General features: G+C 34.7%; 2 protein-coding genes across 5 annotated transcripts; one reads left to right on the top strand and one right to left on the bottom strand.

The window, feature by feature from the left end:
• Nucleotides 1-3,281: 3,281 nt before the first annotated feature.
• LOC133806258 (mechanosensitive ion channel protein 2, chloroplastic) lies at nt 3,282-10,014 on the top strand. 4 transcript variants are annotated; one of them, XM_062244392.1, is made up of 16 exons: nt 3,309-3,416; nt 3,862-3,937; nt 4,187-4,272; nt 4,347-4,461; nt 4,545-4,604; nt 4,692-4,855; nt 5,790-5,913; nt 6,037-6,134; nt 6,560-6,673; nt 7,081-7,141; nt 7,466-7,615; nt 7,718-7,828; nt 7,940-8,107; nt 8,211-8,324; nt 8,613-8,669; nt 8,827-10,014. In XM_062244392.1, exons 4-16 carry the CDS (start codon nt 4,384-4,386, stop codon nt 9,769-9,771), a joined length of 2,244 nt encoding a protein of 747 aa, XP_062100376.1. In that variant the 5' UTR covers nt 3,309-3,416; nt 3,862-3,937; nt 4,187-4,272; nt 4,347-4,383; the 3' UTR covers nt 9,772-10,014. The 4 variants fall into 4 exon arrangements, with proteins under 4 accessions (XP_062100372.1, XP_062100366.1, XP_062100376.1 ...); XM_062244388.1 differs by lacking the exon at nt 3,862-3,937 and having other exon boundaries at nt 3,282-3,416; XM_062244385.1 differs by having other exon boundaries at nt 4,187-4,461.
• A 1,202-nt stretch (nt 10,015-11,216) lies between these two features.
• On the bottom strand, nt 11,217-15,485 carry LOC133806276 (O-fucosyltransferase 39). The gene is made up of 10 exons (XM_062244398.1): nt 15,122-15,485; nt 13,932-13,994; nt 13,756-13,837; nt 13,554-13,624; nt 13,342-13,430; nt 13,026-13,229; nt 12,648-12,918; nt 12,217-12,444; nt 11,902-12,099; nt 11,217-11,732 (listed from the first exon to the last, which is right to left on the bottom strand). Exons 1-10 carry the CDS (start codon nt 15,254-15,256, stop codon nt 11,523-11,525), a joined length of 1,551 nt encoding a protein of 516 aa, XP_062100382.1. The 5' UTR covers nt 15,257-15,485; the 3' UTR covers nt 11,217-11,522.
• Nucleotides 15,486-26,846: the final 11,361 nt, after the last annotated feature.

The raw sequence follows: 26,846 nt of genomic DNA, 5'->3' as shown, positions 1-26,846 counted from the left end.
ATCACATACTACGGTAATGAGTTAATGACCATTAATATTGTAGTCCTATGTTCTATGATTTACGTTTTTACGTCATACGTTTTATGATTTATGTTATACATTTTATGATTTATGATATGCTTTAGTAGTTTTTCCTTACTGGACATTAGGCTCATTCATTTTTATTTTAGATGGTGCAGGAAAATGAGCATGGAAGGCGAGGCAAATTCATGGCAGCTTTGGCATGTGTATTGGGCAAGAACTAAATGAATAGACTGATGGGAAAGATCGAGGATGATGTTTTGTTTCAAGTCTTTTTAATTATGTTTTTATGTTTTTTCCACATTTAGTATTTGAACGATTAAAGGTTTAAGTTTTTGTTATGATTTTTATGTAATAACAATGAGATCCCGTATTTTGGATTTTTATAATAAAGTTCTATTATTTTATGGATGTATTCCAAAATAGTAGTTATACTTAGTAATTTTAATGGTCCGAGGTCTTTAAGTTAGTCGGGTCATTACACCTCTCTATATTTCTTCATCTTAAAATAAAACCCAGATTTCATTTATTTAAAAAAATAGAAAATGAAACCCAAAATTTATCATCAAATTTCAAAATTAAAAATCAATATGTTATTTCTTCTTCTTCTTATTCAATAATATACACACATTAACAATCCATCCACAATAAATATCAAATCTCATAAATTTGCTTCAACAAATTTATACAATTAAAAATTCCAAACTCGGACCCTAATTTATACCAACACTTATACCCAATGCCACATTACTTCCCCCACAGTAGTTGTAAACCTAGATTTTTAGAAGCCCTAATGTTTCTTCATGAATAAATCTATTCTGATTTACATACAAAATCCAACTCAAATTCATTCAAGAATTACAAACAATTTTTTTTAAAAATAAAATCCAAAACACACAGAACAAAGTCAGGCAGATTTCAAAAAAATAAAAATATAGGCCATACTTTTTTTTCCTAAGCAAAAAGAAGATAAAAAAAAATCCAGTCAAATTTGAACATCAAACTAGCTTGCGAGCATCAAAAACTCAGGTAGATTTCATCATTCGCCAATGTTCAGAAACTCATATCAACATCTCCCATCTTGTCCTTTGCTTGCCTAGCCTCATTCTAGCTCCACCAGCCTTTCACCTAACTTATCATAAGCCTTGCCGCGAGCCCTTTCTTTAGCATGTTGTGGCTAACTGAAACAACAAGATGGAGTTCAAGCGATTGACGAAGCTCGGGCAACAGGTTGCAGATCGTGGTAGAAGAAGGTTGCAGGCAAGAGAAGAAGAAGAAGAAGAAGAAAGAGAAGAAGAAATCAGGGTCGACTGGAATGATGGAGAAGATAAGAGAGAGAGGAGAGAGATATTGTTTGAGAGGGTAATTAAAATATAATTTTTTAATTATTTTTAAATTTATATTATATTTTGATTAATTTTTAATTGAAATTCTGTTTTTTAAGATTACCAACTGAATTTATCAAACAATTTAATTAATGCAAAATATTTATACAATTGTTTGATCAGACATATATTCTGATGTATCAGGAAAGATTACTGATGAATCAGAATAAATTAATAGAAAGTAAACAAACTAAAAGTAACGTGACACAATAAGTTTTTACGTGGTTCGAAAAACCTAGTCTATGAGATCACGTCCAGAGATAAAATCAGTTAGTAAAGTCTCAAGGATACAATAAGCATTTGACTTATACAAGTTTAGACTCACTCTAAATCCTTGTCGCAAGCTTGAAGTATTACACTTTAATAATCTGACTTTGATAAACACCAAGAACAAGAAATCCCTTCTGATCTTGATGAGTGCTCGCTTCCTCCCGAAGTGAGACTTATGGAAATCTTCTCCCGAAGATTGTATGTCACGTTCACAAACTTTATGACCTGTTTAAGAATAAACAACACAAAACAAAACAAACACATAAAGAGATAGTTGAACAAAGACTACTCTTTACATAAAAAAGAACTTTTCAAAATATAAAACATTAAAATGGTGAAGATATGAGATTACCTGCTGTTTAAGTATGATATTTATAGAGTTTAGGAAACCCTAAACGAAACCATTCGCGTTCTTGTTCACAATCAAATTAAATCAAAGAGTTTCTAAAAATAACTCTCAATTATCTTTACTGCAGAATATTGCGGATGTAATAGAAGATCATTCTGTAGCATCAGAAAATGAACGAACCTGGACTTAATCCGAAACTAGATTTATTTTGAAATTGAACTTACATGGGCACAAAGAAAATTAAATCAAATAAAATCAAGAAATATATGCAGTGATCAATTCTATATTAGACATATTTATTATAGACAAAGTTACCATAAATAAATAGGGAAACTTGAATAAATATAACGCATTTATTATAAAATTCATACTTACCAAAAAAATGACAAAATCCACTAATTAACATAGATAGAATTTTGAAATGATCATAAATTGGAAAAATATAATTAATAAAAAGTCAGCCAATATTAGAATTTTATACTAATTTAATAATTATTTTCTTAATATAATTTAGTTCATTAAATAAAAATTATGAGGACATTTTGGTCTTATTGAAAAATATTATGATCAAAATCAACTCCAAAGTACTATTTTGATCAATTTTGCAAAACATGAGGTCCGAAATGTTATTTAACAAAATATAGGGACAGATCAAGTATTCGGGCAAAAGAAATGGGCCAAACTAGTATTTCTCATTTTTTAAATTCAATTTCTTACTATTAACAAAATATATATTTAATTGGATTTTTCACCTTTCTATTTTATTTATCATTTTTAGCAGTAATGTTTCTTCTTCTTGGTAAGTTTGTTTACTTGTATTTCAAATTAAATTTCTGAAATTAAAATTGACTATCTAATTTTGATGTGTCATGTTCAAATAATAAATAAAATATATTATTTAAAAAAATTACTTCTTAATTATGATTTTTTATCCTAGTTAGACATATTTTTTTTTAAAAAAAATATACTACCGCATAAATAAAACAATATTTATGAACAAATTCTTAAAATTTCCTCAACGGATTGGTGAGTGAAATTATGTGAGGACCATTTGTTACGTGTCAGGTTAGGTGGTTTTGTGGGCAATAGTACGTGTGTGTATCCATACGAAATGCCAAGTTTGCTATTAAATTCATTACTATTTTTTAAAAGGAAAAAAATATATTTGGAGGCATCAAATCAAAAGTAGGCGCGTGGTAACCAGGTGTGGTGTACACTACACAGGATAGAAGAATCATTTTCTATCCTCTTGTCGCCTCCGCGGCTACTTTTTTTTTTTTTTTTTTATTATTGTAAAATTATTATCCAAAAGCGCAAAATAACACGTCAACAAAACTCCGCAGCGCAGCAGTCCGCCTTGAATTTCTGGCCTTCTTCCTCCTTTTTCTGCCGTAAGTATTCTTCTTCTCTGCCCTAATTCTCAACTTCTTATCCTCAATTGATTGCGACTATAATGATTTTAATCATTTTATACGTGTATGGATTATAGTTTCTTTTTAATTATCGGAAGTAGTAATCTTTTTAGTTGGGAATTTTCCTTTTAATTTACTTGTAGAATTTCATGTTTATTAGTTTTTAGAAATAGAAGTAGTGTTGCATGGACATTTTGTTGGTTTTATTGGGTATGAGCTTTGTAACATAAATGGATTATAGAGGTGAATTTATTTTGAATGGTATGCTGTCAAATTTAATTTTGATTTTTGATACAATAATTAATCGGGATACGAATATAGGCTTCCAGGAGGTGAGATTATGGTTTTTTTAGCAAAGACAAAATGGATCCTTTTAATTCAAATTGAAGAATTTGACTAGAATAATGGTCTGTCAAAAAAACAGGACATCTCTTGACTATCCAAGATGGGAAAATGGAATAAAGAGTTTGGCAACCACACACGTATATGTCATAAAATGTGTATGTATTTGATTCATGCATTGGTTTCATTTCCATATAATAGATGGAATCCTAGTTCCTTTTCCGGAAAATGATGTAATTTCAGCATTGCTTCTTCATTTATGTTCTTTTTTTGTCCGTTAAAAATAGTGGAGAGGTGAGGAGGAGTGAACAAGGAGGGAGCAGTGTGTTTATTCAACATTTATGATTTTATAGGGTGTCTTTCAGGCAGACAGCTGGGTTGACCTCGTTTTTATTGTCTCTGTGCAGCTTATAATCATTGGCTCAGTTTGATTCCGGAGTCGTGAGTTTCAAAGCTTAATTTGCTCGTCTTTCACTGTTGCTTGGCTTCTGAGGTATAACTGGTTAATAGTGGTAACTTCTAAGGGCTAATAGGTATTATTAGCTTGCTGTTCTGATCCTTATGCAGGCAGTCGTGCCTTCTCACCTACCAGTTACATCTAGGAATGGTTCTCGCTGGTTCTTTGCAATTGTCTCATGGACTGGGACTCTGCAAGAACCAGGAGAGCACTAAAAAATTTAAGGTACGATTTTCTTTTTCAATCAAATTTAGTCCCACCAAACTCTGCTCTTTATATCCAAAAGGTTTAATTTATTTATTTTACAGAATGGAATAAGGACTACCAAGTTACATTCATTTGGATCTACCTTTTCATCACATGTTTCGGTATATTTCTTTGGTTGGTCTTCCCCCCCACCCCCCATCCATAGTCTTCCTGTTCTGTTATAATTTTTTGTTTCCTTGTGCTTTCAGTTTCATAGACAAAATTCTTGGAGCATATCATTAGCAGACAATGTATACAGGCCTATACATACTTTACCTTACAGATACAATGCCTTCAAGTGCCATTCTTTTCTGGCGCCAGGACAGCCATTTGAACTCGCCAGGTTAAAAACAGCTGTCACAGCATTAACAAGGTACTTTTGTCTCTCTTTTACATACACCACTAAAAAATTAAGCTTTTTAAATCTTCATTCATTTATTTTTTGGTTGCTTTCCGCAGTTTCACATGCATGCTTTTATCTTATGCATAATTATATTTCTAAGTCTAGTAATATCTTATTTTCGTTTTCTTTAGTAATTGCAGTTCTTAGGCTTATTCTAGTGATGAAACACGGGGTTAATCTACATTGCTAATTTTGGTGAATTCCTTGCAAAGTGATAATTTATTTCTGGTGTTTTGCATTTAAACATTGCACACAACTAATGTGGCAGTTTAGTCTGGCCATGCCACGTTTATCCTGGCTAATGACATTTATCAAAACTGGGATAAACTGGGACCCACTGTTTTAAAAACTGACACTGTGTTAAAAGCTGGCACTGTGTGCATATCATTACTCTTTGTACCATATGCTTTCGATGTAAGCAAATTGAGCTCGGTCATCTCTTTGCCTAGCAATAATGTCTATCTGATCTTATTGGTTATTGTGTACAATCTGTTTTGATGTATTGATTGAGCTGTCACTGTTTTCTTTTTTGCTGAAATTGATCCATCCATTGTACCTTCAAGATTAGACTATCTGAGACCTCTCATAATATTTCTCAAATATATTAACCTCTTCTTCATTTTGTATTTGCTTTTTTGTTGATATTGATATGTCCATCCTACCTATTGGAAGAACATAGATGCTGGAACTCTAAGAATGATTTTCAAATATAGCAATGTGATATATTCATTAGAAAATGCCCTTGACAGTTTATATCATTTTTTTCCTTCAATTGTTGAATAATATCCATATTGACTCACAAGTTTCATATAAATTCAATTGGTGTCAACTTCAGTGCCTCTTATTTTTATTTTATGTATCATTATTCTAAATGTTCTTGACATCAAACACATATCCTGTACAGGTCCCTTAATGCTATACAGGATTGTTCACTTCTACCCAAGCTGACTATAGCTGTTGGCATCTCTATTTTTTCTGTCTGGGGTCTTGTGCCACTTATCCGTCTGGCCAGAAACCTGATCCATCACGTATGTGTGTTTTCTTTAGTTCTTTCCATTTAGTTGAATTTAATGCTCTGCTTATTTTGTCTCTGTATTTCTAATTTGTTTTTCAGTCTTTGCTTCTATCTAATATTGCATAAAATTCTGCAGAAGAATGATAACAATTGGAAAAAGAGTAACACATATTATATAACCACATCATATATTCAACCTTTGCTCTTATGGGCAGCAGCAATACTCATTTGCAGGTATCCTTCTCATTATTCTGATTTATTTATTTACTTTTATTTTGAAGGAAAGAATTATGCACAAGTCATCCACTTTCCATTAATTTTCTATATATAGAAAAAAGAAAAGATAAGAAAAGAAAAAAGAAGTCAGTCACTCTTCATTTCAGTTCTAAGGGGAAAGAGGAAAGTTCTGAGAATTACCTGAAGCTGAAGGTTGTCAAAAGAGAGTTGGCTATTATCTTTATCTCAGTGGTTCATATGACACAAATTAAATTTGCTACTGTGGCACTTTAACAATTCAAGAATGTTTATGATCATTGGCAAGTTTACCCTTGAGAGAGAGAGAGAGAGAGAGGGTGGGGGAAGAACACAAGGGTACATTTTAGTTAAAAAGTGAAGCTGTTTTATTTGTTTATTTTGCTTTCATAGTGAATATCTTGCAGGGCATTGGATCCAGTGGTCCTACCTTCAGAAGCTGGCCTGGTTGTTAAACAAAGGCTTCTAAATTTTGTAAGATCGTTATCAACTGTGCTGGCCTTTGCCTATTGTTTATCAAGGTCAGTCTATTTTCTTGCATTGGTCGTGGTCTTTTTAAATGCCCTTTTAAATCGTTTCTGATTTCTTGATATTATAGAACTGACTAAATTGTTAGCAACTTGTGGAATCCTTGTAGACTTGTTAAATACTTTAGCCTGGCTCACTACAACTTTGAGGTTATTGTATTCAAAGTCAGAGTAGCCACTCACTCATTCTGTACTGTAGTTGTCACTATTTTTTGAAGATAAATTATACTTTTTTTTTTTTAATTTGAGGATTTCTGTTGCACCTGTTGGCCATTAAATGTATAATGCATTTTGTCATGTTAATATCAATCTTCATTAATCATACCATTTTCCACTCTTCAAACCAGTTGACATTTTCTGAGTTCTAACTCACGATGACTAATATTACCCTTTTCATGCAGTGTCATTCAACAAGCACAGAAGTTCTTTATGGAGACCAACGAGTCCAGTGATACAAGAAATGTATGTCTAGTGCTACTGTGTAATCCTATACTCTCGTGTTTAATACCTTTAGAACCCTACAAGTTTCAAGTAATTAGGATAATGTTATTAAGGCAATTTATATTCTTATACTGTAAATTTTTTCCTTATTTTTTATTCCAAACATGGTATAAAGCTAATATATTTCACCCTAGTGTCAATTAAGGATCTGAAAACATCTGATATGCATAGTAATTTTGCTGAGTAGAAATTTACAATTTTGTTAGCGAGATCAATAGGATATTAAAGTCTGGGTTGGCAAGGCCTATTCTTATGCTGATCTTCATCTGGTTTTATGCTGGTCAGATGGGTTTCCATTTTGCAGGCAAAGCTGTTTATTCTGCGGTCTGGATTGCTGCTTTTTCATTATTTATGGAGTTGTTGGGTTTCTCTACCCAGAAGTGGGTTACTGCTGGAGGTCTTGGGACAGTATTGTTGACATTGGCTGGTCGTGAGGTGCAACTATGGCTTTGTTCTCTTTAGCACTTTTCTTCCTTCATGTTTTTCTTTTCCATAGTGAATTTATCATTCTGACATTTTTTTTCTCATTCTAACTAGATATTTACAAATTTCCTTTCAAGTGCAATAATTCATGCAACTCGACCTTTTGTTGTGAATGAATGGATTCAGACAAAAATAGAAGGCTATGAAGTTTCTGGTACTGTAGAGGTTTGTATTTAAGCGTTACACAACCACTGCCATCCAGTGAAGTGACATTGGCCTAATGCATGTATGAATTAATAATTTGATTTTGCTGTCTATGTATTTGGTTAAATACAGCACGTGGGATGGTGGTCACCAACAATTATTAGAGGTGAAGATCGTGAAGCAGTTCACATTCCAAACCACAAATTTACAGTGAATGTTGTTAGAAATCTCAGTCAAAAAACTCATTGGCGTATCAAAACCCACCTTGCTATTAGTCACTTAGATGTCCATAAGATAAATGTGAGAATTGGATTTTAGTGCTTCTACAGTTTATTTAGCTGTTCCACATTATCATGTTTTATGGAATATCCATGCTGAAGTTGATTGCCTTTACTCTATGCAGAATATTGTTGCTGATATGCGCAAGGTCTTAGCAAAGAATCCTCAAGTTGAGCAACAGAGATTGCATAGAAGAGTATTTCTGGAAAATGTTAACGCAGAAAACCAAGCACTTTTGGTTAGTTGACTGTTAATGCTAATGCTTCTATATTGTTATTACGGCATGTTGAGGAAACCAGAAAAAATGGGCTTTATTTTCCCTTGGTCTGTTCTTTTTGGTTTCTGGTTTTGTCCATTGAAATGTACATGTCTAATGCAAGGCTGTTGCAAATTGTTTACATAGATATTCTTGTAAACTTAATTTGCACGTTCAGAAGCACATGCACATCAATCTGTGTGATCAAGAATATTAATGTGTATATGTGCATATGTGCATTTTGTGATACCTTTCACTTACATATTACAGATTCTAATCTCGTGCTTTGTGAAGACCTCACATTTTGAAGAGTATCTGTGTGTCAAGGTAAATCGTTTCGTTCCAGAAAATTTATTATTGAACATTGTTAACTCACAGTTACCAGAATGTAGTGTCAATCCACTATGCTTCGTTATAAAGTGCTTCTTTTATCGTATTATCACTGTTGAAAATTAAACTTATTTTGATTGTACTACTTCATCAGGAAGCTATACTCTTGGATCTTCTTAGAGTTATAAGCCATCACCGGGCCAGACTTGCCACACCAATCCGTACAGTGCAAAAAATATATAGTGATGCAGACTTGGAAAATATTCCATTTGCAGATTCAGTATATAACCGTGGTGGGGTCACTTCTAATCGCCCATACTTACTGATTGAGCCTCCGTACAAAATTAATGGGGATGATAAAACAAAAACCCGCACAACACGCACAAATGGAGAGCAAGATGGAAAGAACACATCACGACCAGCAACTGATACTGAGGTGTATGCTAAGGTCGGAGCAGCACCTGCATCTGATCCTAAGACTAAAGAAACATTGACATCTGACAACAACTCAGATGTCAAGGTTGGAGGACCAACAAATGTTGATGCCAAAGAGGATATCAAGGTTGGGATGTCACCTACTTCTGATCCCAAAACAGGAAGCAATGTATCGGTTAGACCTGAGTCAAAAACAGATTCTAAGTTCGCAGAGGCTGATTCTAAATCAGACAATGGATCAATGGGATCATTATCGGGTACTACAACTCCAAAGTCTACAAGCAGCAACAAGCAACCTAAGAATGCTAGTTTGGGACGTCAAAAGAGTTCCAATAATTCCACAACTTCATCATCGGAAGTTTTGGGCACTGACAAAGCTGGATTTTCAACAGCTTCTTCACAAGTGAAACAAGAAAGTGAAAGGACACCAGCCCCAAAGCTGCCCATATCAAAGCCTGTTTTGGAAGAAAATATAGTACTTGGTGTTGCTCTTGAGGGATCGAAGAGAACACTTCCTATTGAGGAAGATATGGCTTCTCCATCTTATGCTGAGGTTATAGAAATGGCTGCTCACCGAAATGGACAAGGGGGTTTAACTGCTGATAAGGATAAGAAAGATGGCCAGATTCCATCCTCTCCGAGTTCAACATCTCTTGATAAGTGAGGTCAGTTAGAAAGATTGGTTCAAGTTTTCTTGTTTCTACTCACTGCAAATGCTTAAACGCACTCGATGGAGGTTTTTATTTTAGGCTGTCATACATTGTACATGCTCATACCATACTATACTGTTCTTGTTTTCACTTTCTGTGTACTGTACCCTTGGTGGTCCTCATCATTGAGCAACATGCAGCCACAAAATAGGAATGTTAACTTTTGCCATAATCTAATTGAGTTAAATTGATAATAATTTTTGCTTAAAAAAAATTGATAATAACTTTTTCAGTTTTATAACTTTGAATATGTGCATGTTTATCAACTTTAGTTATAAAAGAACACATCAAAATAAAGATTTAGATTGCTTCATACAAACTTAGCCTAGTTTTGACTGAAAGTTCAATATGACTGTTGTGGACTAAAGTTTCAAGTGGGAACGAGTATATTGTCTGTAACGAAACGAGATTAACAAATACTATCACGTGACTTAAAGAATGTCATCTGATGAGATTTCACTTCAATCTGCTCTTTTTTCGTGTTGTGAAAATATTAAGATATGTGTAATAAATGTTGATGTCACTTCCCATTTTTGGGCCAAAATGAATGAAAGGGAAATTTAAATATTAAATTATAGGCCGGGGAGGAGAAAATTTTGGAATATTTCCTTTCAGAGATGGTATGGTGTGTAGCGTGAGAGAGTTTATCAAAGAGAACACGCGTCAAGCTGAAATGACTTCCTTAACCTCACTCCACATGACATCTTGGAATCAATTAGCTTAGATAGATATCATAATGCCAACCAAGCTCACCTAAGAATGGCTTATTGACATGGCTTTCAGGTCACATCACAACTACAAAATGGTGCAGTGTAAAAGAATAGAATCCCATTAGTAGTCAGTTTTTTCTATGATGGAACATTATTGGTTAATACTTCCTTTACAAATTATGGCTAAAGGCTGAAAAAGCTTTGGCAATTTAAAAGGCTGAAAATCCTGTTGGCTAAACTAAATCAACTTTACCGCACATTATGGTTAAATTAAGGTAAATTATATTAAGGACATTGGCCCTTACCACTCACCAGATGGTATACCTTCTTTCTTGACTATCGGCAAAGATTGTAAGAAGACCCTTTAATCAGAGGTAACTTAGTATTCTGGTAAAATGGATAAATAAGAAGGGTAAAAAAAAAAGATTTCACAACAGCTGGCTGCGTGGAAAAAAGTGACACCAGTAATTGGCCAGCTCTACTGTTTGACTTTCTTTTTGTTTTCTTATTTGGCATGAACTCATTGGTGTACCAAAATAGAGCCAATTAACTACAGCTTGCATTTATGGTTGCCTGTGGTGTAGTTATCCAACATTTATCAGTTGACCATGTAAATCCAATGCTGAATTTGACAATAGAGTATGATATATCGCAAATAACATCCACACAAATGGAAACAAACACACACATTTGAGAGAATCACTGCTTTATGTATTATCATCACAAGCGTATTCCAGTATAACAATTACAGACAAATAAGTGTAGTTCCAAACAAATAACACATTGATTAGTAGTAGTCTAATATTTCCAATGCGATACATCCCACAAGAATCTAGAAGTACTTGTCTAGTTCTATGACTGCGAAAAACAGGACTATTATCTTTTTATTTATCAAACAGTACAAACAACAAACAGTAGTTGTGGTAAACAAATTTTGAGACACAGGAAGCCTCCTCTCCTAAGCCAACTTCAGTATCACATTATATATTATCTTCTTAGTCTTGGCACATGCAATCAGGAGCAGGGTATGTGTAAATGGATTGTTTGGGCTTTCTTAATCTGATCTCCCCTTGTCTGTTTTGGTGCCCCTCTATCACTGACTGCTGAAATTCAGGCCAACTGATGCTTTTGTTCAGAAAAAGCTGACCCATTAATGCCATGTTCGGCCTAATGGTCTTTAGGTTATTGTAAGTACGATGTCCCACCTGCTGACAAAATTAAACTAAGTACCCTTGATTTAAAAAGCATCATGTTACCTCACACCAAAATGGCAGAAAATCATAATGATTTTCTTTCTAAGTCCATCTCTTTTTATTTTAGAGATTTGTTGTATTTACTATTACTAGACTATACAATCCCAAAATGCAAACTCACCATGGCATTGTGCATATTTCCAGGAGAAGCAGAAATGAAGATGTCACTGTGCATGCTGACATAGTAGTCCACAGCAGCTAAAAGAGAGGCCTTTCCTTGAATCTGTGAACGTTCTTCCCAAGAAGAAAGGCTCTTCTTGTCTTCCATTAATGGGAACAATGCTCGCAAAGTTGAAATTCTAGCTTCCCCACCATATACCTAAACAAGCCAATTTCACAAATTAAGAACCCTGTGAAACTGAAGCATAAATTCATGTCCATAAAATGATTAGTTGCCAACCCAAACGCACAAGGACGAATAGAACTTAATTCCAACCTTGTGGGAAGCAAGATATAAACGAGTATTGTTGTCGAATCCCAAAGCGGCTAGAAGCAATCCAATCTCTTCTGGAGTCAACGGGCAACGGCCCTGATTCCTCAACTCCTCATCAGTGAATTGGGAATTAAGGACTCTTCCCTGCCATATAGTTTGTCTGTATTTTGCAAGAGCAAGTTTTTCAGCTTTACCGCCACCAAAATCACAGGCTGAATGGGCTGCCATATCCTGTAGAGTGACAAGATTCAGTGACATTAAAGCTAGTTAATGTGGAAAAGGCAAGAGACCATCAGCAGCAGATATGTCAATTGCCATTCTACAAACCTTTATATATGATTTACATAGTACGAACAAGCTGACTGCAAGTATATGTTTGTAAACAAATATTAGAACCATGAAAAGTCTTATCATGTTCAATAACAGGGTTGTACCTTATCAAACCGAAGGTGCAACACAACAAATTTCCCTGCCTGGCGTTTATCATTAGCATCGGTGGTCTCCGGAAGGTTATTGGTTCCCAGTGCAGACCTCGTGTCTGAAGGATATCGAAGTCTGCTGACAAGAGCATCTCCAAGTGCTCTAACATGAGGAACAAAAGCTAATGCTTGAAAGTTGACTTTACAGCGTAACCGCTGAATGTCCATAGGCAAATTGTCAAATGCCAGACGGTGAGAGAATGGAGAAATCGCAGCAATCCCATACCTGACAAAAATTCAACATACTAAAACTTTTAGCCGTTCATCAGCATTGAGTTGAAAAATTTACATATAAGCAAAACTCATTTAACCAACAGGTCTGTAGCTACTGACATCTCTAGTATGGGCGACACATTCTCCAGATACCAGTTCACTGAAGCATGAATTGGTGCTGTTTTGATTCTTGTTGCTCGGATAGCTGTTGCATAGTATTCCCTTGTGCTCCAGGCAAAGTCAGAAGGCAGCTCTTTAACTATAGAAATATCATCTTTTAACACATCAATAAAGTGGTCCACATCAAATATGTCGCTGAAGTAGCTGTAGAGAGAGAGAAAAATAGGTATTTGATTCAGATTGATCTTCCACAAGAAATCATAAAAATGAAGAACGTACACATAATAGAAACGAAACAAATGGGTTCTGCAAGTACCTTGCATCCCGCCAAACCGGATTCACTTCTAGATAAGGAATTACGAGAGTTGCATTCAGTATTTTGGCAACAGCTACTGCATCACATATCTACAAACAGAACATTAAACACTTGATTACATGTCTAGGAAAATCATAATGAAGAACATCTATAACTATTCTATTCTAGCTATACTAATTTAGACAAAATGCATCTAAAACTTAAATGCCCACCCCCATTCTCTGTTGGTTCAACCCTCCATCTAGAAAAACCTGTATATATCCTGTGGATGTCTCTGGTAATGCTACAAATCGCCAAAAGATAAAACATACCAATGTCAGTAAAAGTACACTAGTTCAACACAATCTCCTATCTCATGTCAAAGAAAAACTCAAAAGATGTATACTGTAGAATCCCGTTTTTCCAATCACTCACAAGGAACACTTGAAGATTCAGCACATGGCTTCCATCCTTGATTGGTTAGTGGATTCCAGAGGTCTGATCGCTGTGCATCTGACTGCAAGAATGAAAAAAACACATTAGATATTTATGTACTTGCTCATAACAGGGTCAGACTTTCTAACAAACATGTCTGCTTGGTAAATCCTTACCGTTTCACTTTGCAAGGCACTCTTCAGTAGCTGCGAGTGCCTCGGTTTTGGAGCATTCCATTCCTGAAAACTCGTTAATTAGCATTTGTATCAAGTATATAACAATTTGATTTGCTATAAACTGCAACTTTTAGCAGCAGACTAAGATGCCCCTCAAATCATAAATCTTTCAGAGGCAGGAATGTTAAAATTACTACATGGAAGTGGTGTAAAAAAAAAAAAACGTATCAGTCAATTTAATGTTACAAACAAATTATAGCATGGTGCTATAAAGTTTCTAGAATAAAGGTAATCCTCCGTGATACCATGACACATAACCGCTGCACCTTCTTTTGCATGAAGCTTCAGCATATGCTATCCATCCGTGACCACTAGCCATGTGTGTCACAGATTAGAAGAGTTAGATATAATACATGATAGGACCAAAACTTGATTAGAGGTCTAAAATCCATGACTTATTTGCACATGTGAACGGGTCACACAATAACCTAATACATTGTTCACCATTAAAAAAAAAAAAAAAAAACACAAAGTCATACATGTTTTGTGAACTATATTAGCAAATCTATTACTTGAATTATCATCAGAGTTATTTGGATACTGCAGAGTAACTCCTATGGCCTCTTTTGAATTCTTCTCCAAATGCCCTTCCAACGAAGGCAAAGTCATAACAGTAGCATGGTAAGGCGTAAGGCACCCAAATATCACACCTGCCTAGGAAATCAAAACTCCTTAAGCCTTGAATAAACTACGGTTACTTGTCATCCAATGAACGGTTCGGCAGCTTTTAGTCAGTTTTAATTGGGGAAAAAGGAATGAAGAACTCAATCTAATACAGACAAACAAAATTGAAAAATCCCTTGCAATCATCTCCCATAATAACCTCTTGACCAAGGTTCATAGATTCCATTCTCTTTTGTTTTCTTCCCAACCGTAAATGAAGGAAAGTAAACCAAAAAGAAAAAAAATAAAAGAAAATAAAAACCCTTCATCCCAAACTATTGCAAAAAAACCCTCACATTATAGAACCAGAGACAAGACCCTCCACTTATATGAACAAAATGTCCACTTTAAAGAAAAAAACAAACAATTAAGAGGGAAAAAAACCCTTTTTTTTAATATGAAAACAGACGCTACAAAAACAGCATAGCAAAAAAAAAATGCATAATCAGAAAGAGGAAGAAGCATACCGCGAAAGCGGAAGGGGAAGCATGGCTCAATGGGGAGAACAAACTGGGAAACCAAATGGGAAAAAGTAGCACTAAAAGTCCAGCCATGGCTCCAGCTCTATGATGATGATGAATGTGGTGATGAAACCTCGTCATCCCACAAAAGGATTGGTTGGCTCAGACACTCAGTCTCAGCCTTTAGCCTCAAGATCTAAACTGAGAGGTGGGTTTTAGTCAGAAAGCGAAAACCTTTAGACCCAAGATGAAGAACAATAAGAAGAAGAACAGGGAAGAAAGAAAAAAACAGCTAGCAAAAGAAGTAAAGACAGTAAGCCATCATTAATGGTAGAGAGATAGAGAGAGAAAGTGAGAAAGATAGGGAAGAGAGTGTAAAAGAAAGACCAAAGCTCACAGATTGACACCTGGTCCCTTTCCACCACATAAAATTATGGAAGAGCGTGTCCTTTTCAGGAGGGGCCGCATGGATAAAAGTATTTTCTTTAAGATTTTTTGTCCGTTAACACTTAACACAATAGTTTTGTGCTGTGTTTTTTTTTTCTTTTTTGGTTGGGTTCATGTGGAGTTAACATAGTAAAAATAAAAATAAAACCTTTGCAAAACGACAGAAGATGTCATTGGAGTCTACACCCTATAACTCTATAACACTCAGCAGTACTCGACCAATAATGGGTCGTATGAGTTTTGCAGATTGGACCGTTGGGGTTGATCACTATACTGTTTTGTGCTTTATTGCACTCCGCTATTCGGCCATGCACCGACACAACAGTATCTTCTTTTATATAGGGAAAAATAATAAATAAAAATGAAAGGTCTTTTAGCTATCAAAGTTCTGATTTGCATGAGATTGAATTGAATTGAGTATGGTGGTTGGTATAGTCTATGGGGGGGCTCCAGTCCTTGTCTGCTGTTTCTGTCTAAATTAGGCCAATCTTATTTGAGCTGGATATTTTTTTTTATTAATTATTATTTCTTATTTTGTTGTATATTTTAAGGAAAATAATCTGTATACAGACAAATAAATGTTCATATATATATTTTTTTTTTCAGGAGTTTCATTTTGAGTCATATTGGTAGGATTTTTAATATTTTTTGGAACCGTAAATAATTTTTAGTATGATTTTTTTTTTATAATCATGTATATTGTAGCTATTTAGAGCCTCTTGTAAATTTTTAGAAAATTTCGAATAATTTACAGTATCGAAAATTAAGTTTAAACATGTTATTTTTCACGCCTATAAAAAAAAATTAGTGACGCGTGCAATAACATATTGTAAACACTGAAAGTCCGTAGGGCTTAAAGTTAAGTCCCTATAAATTTTTCTCCATATATATATATTAAAGATTATTTATTGTGGCTACTATATATAGTTCCCTTGATTTTTTCAGTACATGAGAAAACATCTTGGGTCAAAAGATCTGATTTTTGATTTGTTAAGTGATATTTGAGTTAATAGATTTTGATTTGGTTTATTATTATTATTATTAATTAAAAAAAAGAAAGAAAAAAAATCAAGAATTTTTCACATTAACAAAATATTAGTATCAAGATTTATTATGCATGGTAATATATATAAATATTATGGTGTTATACTATTATGTAATGTTGGGGTATTCCATATACATATGCATTGGAAAAAGCTATCAACTTTGGCACAGAAGAACTCTCTCTTTTATCAGCAATGACTATAATATATATGGTAATTGGTAGCGTGGAACAAGAAAAAAGACACAAAAGTAAGGAATATGCTTGTTTTTAGCATAAATTAACAAAAATTTCCGTCCAAATCAATAAAAGAAGGATAAATTAGTTTCTATTTGTTATCTATTTTTTTCCCTAATACTATATTCAGTTAGTGATGAGTTCACAAGCTAAAAACACCTAATTATTATATCATACTTATAGTAAAGAGAAATTGGTGAAAATTATATTGTTTTTAGTGATTTTATACTCTGTCTTATTTTTGATAATTTTTTACAAAATATCATCTGTCTAAAATTCAATTAGTTGTCTAAATTTTTCGACCAGCTGTCTAAAATTTTCGAAAGGCTGTTTGAATTTTTCGACCACTTGTCTAAATTTTCGACTAGCTGTCTATGAGATGTCATTTTGTAAATAATTATTAAAATTAGATTAGAATGCAAAATGACTTAAAAAAATATGCCATTTTGCCAAGAGAGTAAATTGTGGTTAAAATACCTAATGTTTTCAAAATATTATACTTTTATACCTAGTTTTTTTTCGACGGTAAATATATTCAATGTCTTCAAAATATTGTATTTTTATACCAAAAATTATTTTTTGCGATAAATATACTCAATGTTTTTAAAATATTGCACTTTTATACCTATTTTTTTATTATTTTGAGAAATAATAAGAAAGTGAAAGAAAAATATAGAGTTTTAATTATATTTTAAATTATTTTCACTTCCTTATCCTTTCTCAAAATAATAAAAAAAATCATTTAAGATATTAAAATTAATCAAAATAATCAAAACTTATATTTTTCTTCTATTTTAAAAAAAAATTATATTTTAAATTGATGGAAAAATAATTTTAATTATTTTAAATCATTTTTTATTAATTTTAATAAAATATTTATTATTTTTAATTAAAAAAATAGTTATTCAGAGGAATATTAAGAGAATAATATAAAACTTAAAAAATAATTAAAAATCTATATTTTTTATTATTTCTCAAAATAATAAAAAAATAGGTATAAAAATACAACATTTTAAAAACATTGAGCATATTTACCACCCAAAAAAAAGTTTGGGTATAAAAGTGTAACATTTTGAAGACATTGAGTATATTTACCGCAAAAAGATTGGGTATAAAAGTACAACATTAATTTTTTTTTTTGATATTTTAGCCTAAATTTACTCTATCATATATATAAATATTAAAGGTAAAGAAAATATCAATTAATAGGTCAATCGAACATAATTCATTATAAGAAAATAATGCTCATAGAGCAAAATCAACCAACATAGGCATATCAAGTTGTTTACAATAATCAATAGAAATAAAACCCTAACAAAATCTTAAACTAAAGGTCTAATTAGCCACAAGCAATCGAGCTTCCAATGAGGGCGAAGTTAACTAGGTTTCCTTTCCAAATGGGCATATGATAGATCAACCCCACTAATGGCCATCAACCAATAATCTTCCAATAGAAGGCATGAGATAACAACTCCATTATTCAAACTAGGAATATGGAAGATAAAACAATGACTAACCATGTTCATATGTCCCGACACTAGATATCAGAATGTCACGTAACACAGGGCCAATAGAGATCGACGAATCTCCCAAATCTGGTAGCCAAGGAGAGAAAAATCGAGACCCCTAAAGAATTGATTTGCATAGATCGAAGAACCACCAACCACTCAATAGGAATCAAAACTATCTTCCCCCGCCGTTATAACTACTAATCCTACTAATCTCGTATGGCGGTGGTTGAAATCCACCATTATTTTGAAATTTAAACAAAACAAAACCAAGAAAACTAGGCATAAAAACAACAAAACTAGAATAAAATCAACCACCAAATAAGTGTAATTTCGGTTTAGCTACCTCTCGCCTACCTCCACGGAACTATCCCAAACCAAACACAAGAAGTAGAAAATCCAAAACAGCCACCTTCCATGGTCAACCCCACCAACCCAATCTGTAGAGGCATCCTCTCGGCTAGACATGACCAGACGTACGAACGACGCTCGTACCCCTGACCGAGAAGAAAAAATGAAACTCAGGAAACCCTAGTAGAGAAAAAAGGAAACTCCAAAACTGCTCTTATTATATCATATATAATCACATCAAAAATGTACAATAACTTATTATACAGTTTCCCTACAGTGAGGGATTTTATTATATTATAATCCTAGAGTTATAATATGTTACTAATTCAATAGGAGAATGTATTTGGACAAATTTTTATCCTCGTTTTATATATAATCTTCTTGTTGATCGTTGATTGCAATGAAAGTACTTTCCTTCAAAAGAAAAAATATACCATATTGTTGCATAAAACAAAAATTTTGATAGTCCATGACACTTAAAATATATATATATATATAAATGTAAAATATTTTATTAAAACCCCAAGTCAAACAATAAAAATAACAATAGAATCAGTAAAATATATTGATAAAAAAATGTTGAGATCACTACTCTTAACAAATATAATAAAAAACCAAACCAAAACCCTTTTTGTTTAGTTATATGTTTACTACTATAAGCGGCAAGTACTATATATACGTGTAATGAATTATTTCTCAAAACAATATATGGTTGTACAAAAACCGAAACTTTTGTAAATGGTAATTGAAATTTCTTAATTTGATCTAACCAACTAATATAATAAATAGTAATAATATATTTGTATTGGTAAGAGATCAAGATGGGACCTATAATTAGATACCGATCATGCGTTGCAGTTAGAAAAGAAATATTTGGCATATTGTGATGAGATCTTCACTCTCTTTTTTCAGTGCCTTTCTCAATCACACAATATAGTTCCATGGAATATTTACTTGTACGTATTAAATAATGTTCTTCACATTCTTTTATTGACCTCACTGTAGAGTATAATAAGTAGTCACCATCTGCTGCTTTTAATTACGGTTATATCTAACTACTTTTATAACCCTATTCTTTTTATAAGAGTAGCTCAAAACCTAATTAAACCATCTTGGACGTTGGTTTACTCTCATGGCAATGAAAAGTTGGTTAGAAGAATCATTTAAATATATGTATAATATAATAAATAGCGAGAGACTTAACATTATAACATACTAATTAAACTGCAGCCTCAAAGGTTATAGGCTATTGAGGCAATCGCCTAAGACTCCTTGAGATTGGCCTAGTCAACTCTACATATTAAGTCCTGATTTTTTAAAATAATTTAATTGTTTTTCAAAACATTAATACCACCTATATGCATTTAATGATATTTCTATCTACTAGGATTATGGTAAAGAGTTCACCAAATTAATTAAACTGACATTGATGTATTATTGTATTAGAAAGAAAAAAACACAAACAAACTAATAACTGTTTTTCCCATGGTTTCGAAGGCCACAAAACGAGTATGAGGAACCCCACTTCGAGTTTGGAGCAAAGGTGGTGGGGATTAGACCCACTTTCGAACCCTTTCCCATTAAGTGTTCTAAAATGATATATGTTATAAATTTGAGTAATTGGCTAAAATAGACACTAATTGTAATGCCCTGAAGTCCCTAATGTAGTTTAATGATTGGATTAGTAGGCCGGGAGGACCATAATTGCTTTATTATGCCATTAAACTATTATATATATGTTTATGTGAATTATATTATAATATGATGTTAAATGCATGCATGTGGGTCCACATTTCATCTCATGGGTATTTTGGTAATTTGGCTCGTTGAGGACGTAATTGTATATTTGTATGCATGTCGGTGCTATATTGTTGAGGCCACATTATAATGTCGATTTGTTCGAGCTATTCGGCATGAGACGATGTTTGAGTATAAATTAATGGTCTAGTCATAACGGGATTAAGTTCGAGGCTCGGGGTGAGTCTCGAGATATTTTGATGATTAAAGCGTTGCCGGAAATTGGAGGGTGTTAATTATGATTAACAAAATAGTTGGAAAATGATGGTTTTACCCTTGGGAGTCTTTAGAAACTTTTATTTGACCTAGGGGCAAAATAGTCTTTTCACCCCTAAGATATATATATATCAGCTATGTAGACTATAGAAGCTCACCAAAACAGAACAAGTTCTTCCCTTCTCCCGTGCATCCTTTTTCCTTCATTTTCCTTTGGAATTTTTGACCTCATTTTGAAGAACCAAGCTAGGAAATCAAATATTGGAGCTTAGAGCCTTACTTCATCCATTGAAGAGGACTCAAATCCAGCTTGAGGTAAGAATTCATCCATGAAATTTAGCTATACTCTATTTTTCTTATGGTTTTTCAGTTGAGGAATTTGAAGTGTCTAGTTGGGAATCAATGGAAGTTTTTGAGTAAGGTTGCTTGGGTTTTGATGAGGTTGGGGTATAGATGAAGTTTTGGGGTTAAATGGCATGTTTGGGTGATGTTTGGGGCTAGTTTGAAGGCTTGGTTTTCAGGGCAAATCGCAGGGGAGGAAACCAGAAAAATCTGGTCCTGCAGGTGGCACCCCAGCGCTAGGTTGAAGCAGAGAGGTGGGTCTCTCTGACTTGGGGCAGCGCCCCAGCGCTACCTAGCAGCGCCCCAGTGCTAGGTCAACTTCAGCAAGTCCTATTTTTAGGGCTCGGGGATTGATTCCTTTACCCCGTTTGGGTGGATTGGGAGTCCCGAGAGTGCGTGATTGATCTCGTGAGTGAGGTTTTAGATTGTGAACCTCTTATTGATTTACTTTATTAATGGATTACAATTGGTTATGACTAGGTGACTGCTAAGGAACTAAAAGACAGATCGTTCTCAAGGGTCGTTCTTTTACTATTTCTTGCTCGAACCCGAGGTAAGAAAACTGCACCCTGTGTTTATGACATGCGTGGTTATTATAGAGGCATGTTGATTGTTAAATGTGGACATTGATTGCATATTAAATGCTTAGAAAATCCTGCTTACTTGTGTATGACATTGACTAGTCAGAATCGGCATTGGTCGTGTGTTACTGACCTAAGAGTCAGAAATGTCATAAGCGTCATGAACGCAGAGCAGATAAAAGATTAGATCTAATCGACATCAACATTGAATGATTCATATGGAGCATTAATGCTGGACTGACCCTAAGTTCGATGAAAATTATAAGCGCTTGTCCAGTCTATGACTAGTTACTCAAAGCCAGGGCCAAAGGCCTAGGTGACTATTTTGTCACATGGCTAAGGGAACGGAATCCCATGTTGGTGACTCTATGGTCACTCGGTAGGTTTATGCTGGTGACTATTTTACCAGATACCTATTTCGTTTAAGCTGGTGAAATGATCACTTATTTGTAAAAGGGTACTGAACCCACCTTAGTGACTTTTACAACTATCACTCCTCTATTTTGGACTAAAAGTCCTGGATGGTTATTATGATCATCGTTTGATATTATATTATTGCAGTATTGAGTTTTCTTGCTGGGCTTTGGCTCATGGGTGATATGTGGTGCAGGTACAGGGAATGAAAAGCTCACCTAGCCTTGAATGGAGAGCTTAGGTGGCGATGTGTACATATGCGGCCGCTTGACCACCACGGCCAAGGAGTTCTCAGAGGAACTAGGGGGTTTACCTTATTTTTGCTGCTTAGGTCGACGGGTTGTAAATTCCAAACTGTAATGACCATTTTGCATTGTAAATAACTTATAAACGTTTTTATGGGCCCATGAACAATTTTATGTTTTAAATAAAATATATCATTTCCTTTTGATTGATTTTCCACCTTAATCTATTAATAACACCTAGAAGCACGTTTTTAACCAAGAACTCGGTTAGCAAGTTAAATCACGGTTCAAAGTTCACTGTAACTGTCTTGGGGTAACCAGGGCGTTACACTAACAATAGCCTAGTTTCAAAACATTTTAGCTAAATGAATTCTTTTTTTTTAATGGAGTAAACTTTTACCAACTTATCATTTCTCTTTTACTTTGACAGAAAAAAAAGAAATTTGAAATCCCTAAATCGTATATTCCTTAAACCCACCCCACCCCTCTTCTCCTTCACTCATGGTGAGCCACCCTTCACAGACCCAACCTCTCCCATCTTCTCCTTCACTGACAGCAAGGAAGTCGTGCTGGACCCCTGAAATGCCGACCCCAGGACTACGACGCCCCATCCCTCCCTCTCGTCTCTTTGTTCTCTCATTGACCCCAGGAGTGCAACGCCCACACTATTTGCCGATCCCGCACTTGTCTTCAATACCCCAGATTTTGGTAAGGAAAATAAGTTAGATTTATGTGCTATGTGATATGTGTGTATGTTTTTTTTTTTTGTTTATGTCTTTTAGTCGCTTGGGAAATATGGTTGCTTTGATAGCAAATCTCGAGATTTTTATCATTATCGTAGACTGTAGTTGTGTCTAAACCTACCTCTAAATAGTAGCAAGAGGACTATATCGGTTTCTATCACATACTACGGTAATGAGTTAATGACCATTAATATTGTAGTCCATTTTTATGTTTTATGTTTTAGTAGTTTTTCCTTACTGGGCATTAGACTCATTCCTTTTTATTTAGATTGTGCAAGTAAATGAACATGGAAGGCGAGACAGATCCGAGGTGACTTTGGCCTGTGTATTGGGCGAGGGACTTAAGGAATGAATTGATGGGATCAATCGAGGATGACATTGATATTTTTGGAATCTTTTTAATTATGTCTTTATGATTTCCGCACTTAGTATTTTTTCTTTATTTTATGTATAGACAATGGAATCCCATATTCTTTTGGATTTTCTTTAAATAAGGTTCTATTATTTTATAAATATATTTATATATGTATCCAAAGATAGTAGATATGTCTTAATAGTTTTAAAGGTCCGAGGTCTTTAAGTTAGTCAGGTCTTTACAGTTGGTACCAGAGCCACAGTTCATATGCATAAAGTTCTCCTTGATACACACGCAAAAGCTCCGGATCTAACCGTCAATGAAAGTGTTTATGTTATGAATATTATGTTTATGTTAAGACTAACGTTTAGTTAATATGTTTTCAGTTAAAATGAATGGAGCCAAGACTTATCAAGATATCTGTGCCATTAAGGCATTGAAAAGGATTAGAGAACCAAGGGATACAATAGATGTGCTAGAAAGAATCACTCAAAAATTGGTCAGATTTCACAAGGAGATAGTTCACCTTCAAATCACTAGGCAAATCATGATGAGAGCCATGGAGCAATATGTCCTAGTAATTAGGCTTTTTAAAGATATGCCTTCTGTGGTTTGAAATTTGGAAGAATTATGGGAAACCTTAGATGATGAAGATGACTTACCGGTAGCAATTAGATATTATTTTCTTATACTTAGGTTTATCAATAGGTTTGAGATTCAATTCCCCAATGAACAAAAGAATAATATCCTAATGAATATTCCCCATGGTAGTTTTGAGGCTTATGATATTAATGATTATGAGGAAATAATTGATGATATTCTAGATGAGGGATTAGATGTAGAAGATCATGACTTTTAGAAATTTTACCCTAGTTATTATTAGTATTGTTTCTTTATTTTGATTTATTATTGTAATAAGTGAAATTTTTCCAATGAATAATTTTTTTTTTGGTATGTATAAAATTTTATTTTTTTTATTTTTGAAATCATAATTAATTTAATACATAATGGCTAAGTTTGGTGAGGGTGGATACAAATCAATGAATTGGACTCTGTATTGAGAGTTTAGGAGGCCAGAGTAGTGGGAACGATTTTACTGATCCCAGCCCTCCCTCAATATGGTTAACTTCGGAACAACGACAAGTTTCGAGCCTGAGAATTAAGTCATATAGGGTGATTAGAAACAGACCTAGAAAATAATAAAGATGTTTTAATAGTCTAAGTATAGGAACACACCCTAATTTATAAAGAAGACTTACATAAATTTTCATAAGAAATCATAACTGATAGGTCCGAGTTATGTTTGCTTAGACTAAGTTTTTGCCTTAGAAACTGTTAGGGTAAGTTATAACGTGTTTTACTCAACAGTTAGAACTCTGTCGAAGATGTCACTCTGAAGGTCTGCACACGCTAACGGCAATTCCCCCAGCACCACCAATGAGACACACGAGGCCCCTCCAGTCCGAAGAAGGGGAAGACGTACTACCACTGCTGTTGCTAATAGAAATGCACCACCTCCGATTGACAACAACGCTGAAGTTATTTGGTTACAACAACAAGTAGAAGAACTACTACAGCAACAACGACAACCTTAGCCAGTGGCTCAAGCACCCCAGCCGGAGCAGAATGGAGGATATCCGTATGGGGGATGGCCGATGGCAAATTACGCACCCTATCCGGCTCAGTACATATAGCCAGTCTACTAGCATTTTCGAAAGCAGCACACTCCGAATTTTGAAGGGACAACCGATCCCTTTGAGGCTGAAGAGTGGCTCAAGAATGTAAATGTAACGCCCTGGTTACCCCAGAACAGTTACGGTGAACGGTGGACCGGAAATTTGACCCGTTACCTGAGTCCTTTGGTAAAAAATGTGCTCTAAGTGTAATTAACAGGTTAAGGTGGAAAATTAATAAAAATGGAATGGATATCTTTTATTACAAACTGCTCTGCAGAGCTAATTAAAACATTTACAAGTTGTTATCAGTACAAAATGGTCATTACAGTTCCAAATTTACAACTCCCGCTGACCTAAGCGGCAAAAATAGGGTAAACCCCCTAGTTCCTCTAAGAACGCCTTGGCCATGGTGGTCAAGCGGCCGCATATGTACACATCACCACCTAAGCTCTCCACTCAAGGCTGGGTGAGCTTTTCTTTCCCTTTAGATGCACCACATAGCACCCATGAGCCAAGGCCCAGCAAGAAAACACAATAAAGCATGATATAATATCAACAATGATCGTAATAATCATTCAGGACCATCAGTCCAAACAAATAGGTGACAGTCGTAACAGTCACAAAAGTGGGTACAGCCCCCTCTAGCCATGTGACGTTAGGGTCACTCGGGCTTAACTGATAAGAGAACCTTTCATAAGTTTTATCAGGATAGGTGTATGGTGACTGGTCACCAACATAACCCTCATCATGACTTTAAGTCATAACCCTGGAACAGCGTTCCCTAGCCATGTGACAAACAGTCACCGGGGCCATATGCCCTGGCTCTGAATAACTGGTCTTAGACCAGACTAGCGCTAATAATTTCATCGACCTTAGGGTCGGTCCAGCGTTAATACCCCATATGAGTCATTCTTTGCTGATATCGATTAGATCTAATCTTCATTTGGCTCGGCGTTCATGATGCTATGCCATTTCTGACTCTTTAGGTCAGTGCCCCTGACTAATCAGTGCATATACAAGTATTTAACATTCGCTAGCATTCAATAGGAAATCCATGTCCACATTTATCAATCAACATGCTGTAATAATAATCACGCATGTCATATATACACATGGTGCAGTTTTCTTACCTCTGGTTCTAGTGAAAAATTAATATAAGAACGACCCCTGAGAACGATCAATCTTTTAATTCCCTGGCGGTTACCTGGTCATAACCAAAATATAGGATTCATCAATGAAAATGATAACAAAGGGTTCCCAAACCAAAACCTAGCCTCCGAGACATCGAATCCTACTAAACCGGGTAGTAGGATCGATCCCGAGGCCTAAGGCTTGAATCCCCAAGCTAAAAACACATTTTTGGCCAAAAATGCCCTTATGGGCCGCGGCTCACCAGAGCCATGCCGCGGCTCACCCCTCTGACAGAGGCATTTCCAACCCAGAAACCAACATAGGCCGCGGCTCACCATAGCCATGCCGCAGCCCTTTACACAAACCAGCAAGCACCGACTTTCTTCCCCTGCGTTTTTCCTTGAAACCAAACCTTCAAACCAGTCCCAAACCTCATCCAAACACTCAATCCAACCCCTAAACACCATCTATATCAAACCCTCATCAAAACCCAAGTTAAACATCAATCAAAACTTCCATTAATCCAAATTATCCTCAACAAAATCATAGGCTGAAAACTAAAAGAAAACAGAGTAAAACCAGAAAACTTATGGATGAAACTCACCTTAAACTTGAGATTAAATCCCCTTCAATGGCTGAACCAACT

Source organism: Humulus lupulus, chromosome 1, assembly GCF_963169125.1.
Source record: "Humulus lupulus chromosome 1, drHumLupu1.1, whole genome shotgun sequence".
Classification (NCBI taxonomy): Eukaryota; Viridiplantae; Streptophyta; class Magnoliopsida; order Rosales; family Cannabaceae; genus Humulus; species Humulus lupulus.
This window is presented reverse-complemented; position numbering and strand designations above follow the sequence as displayed.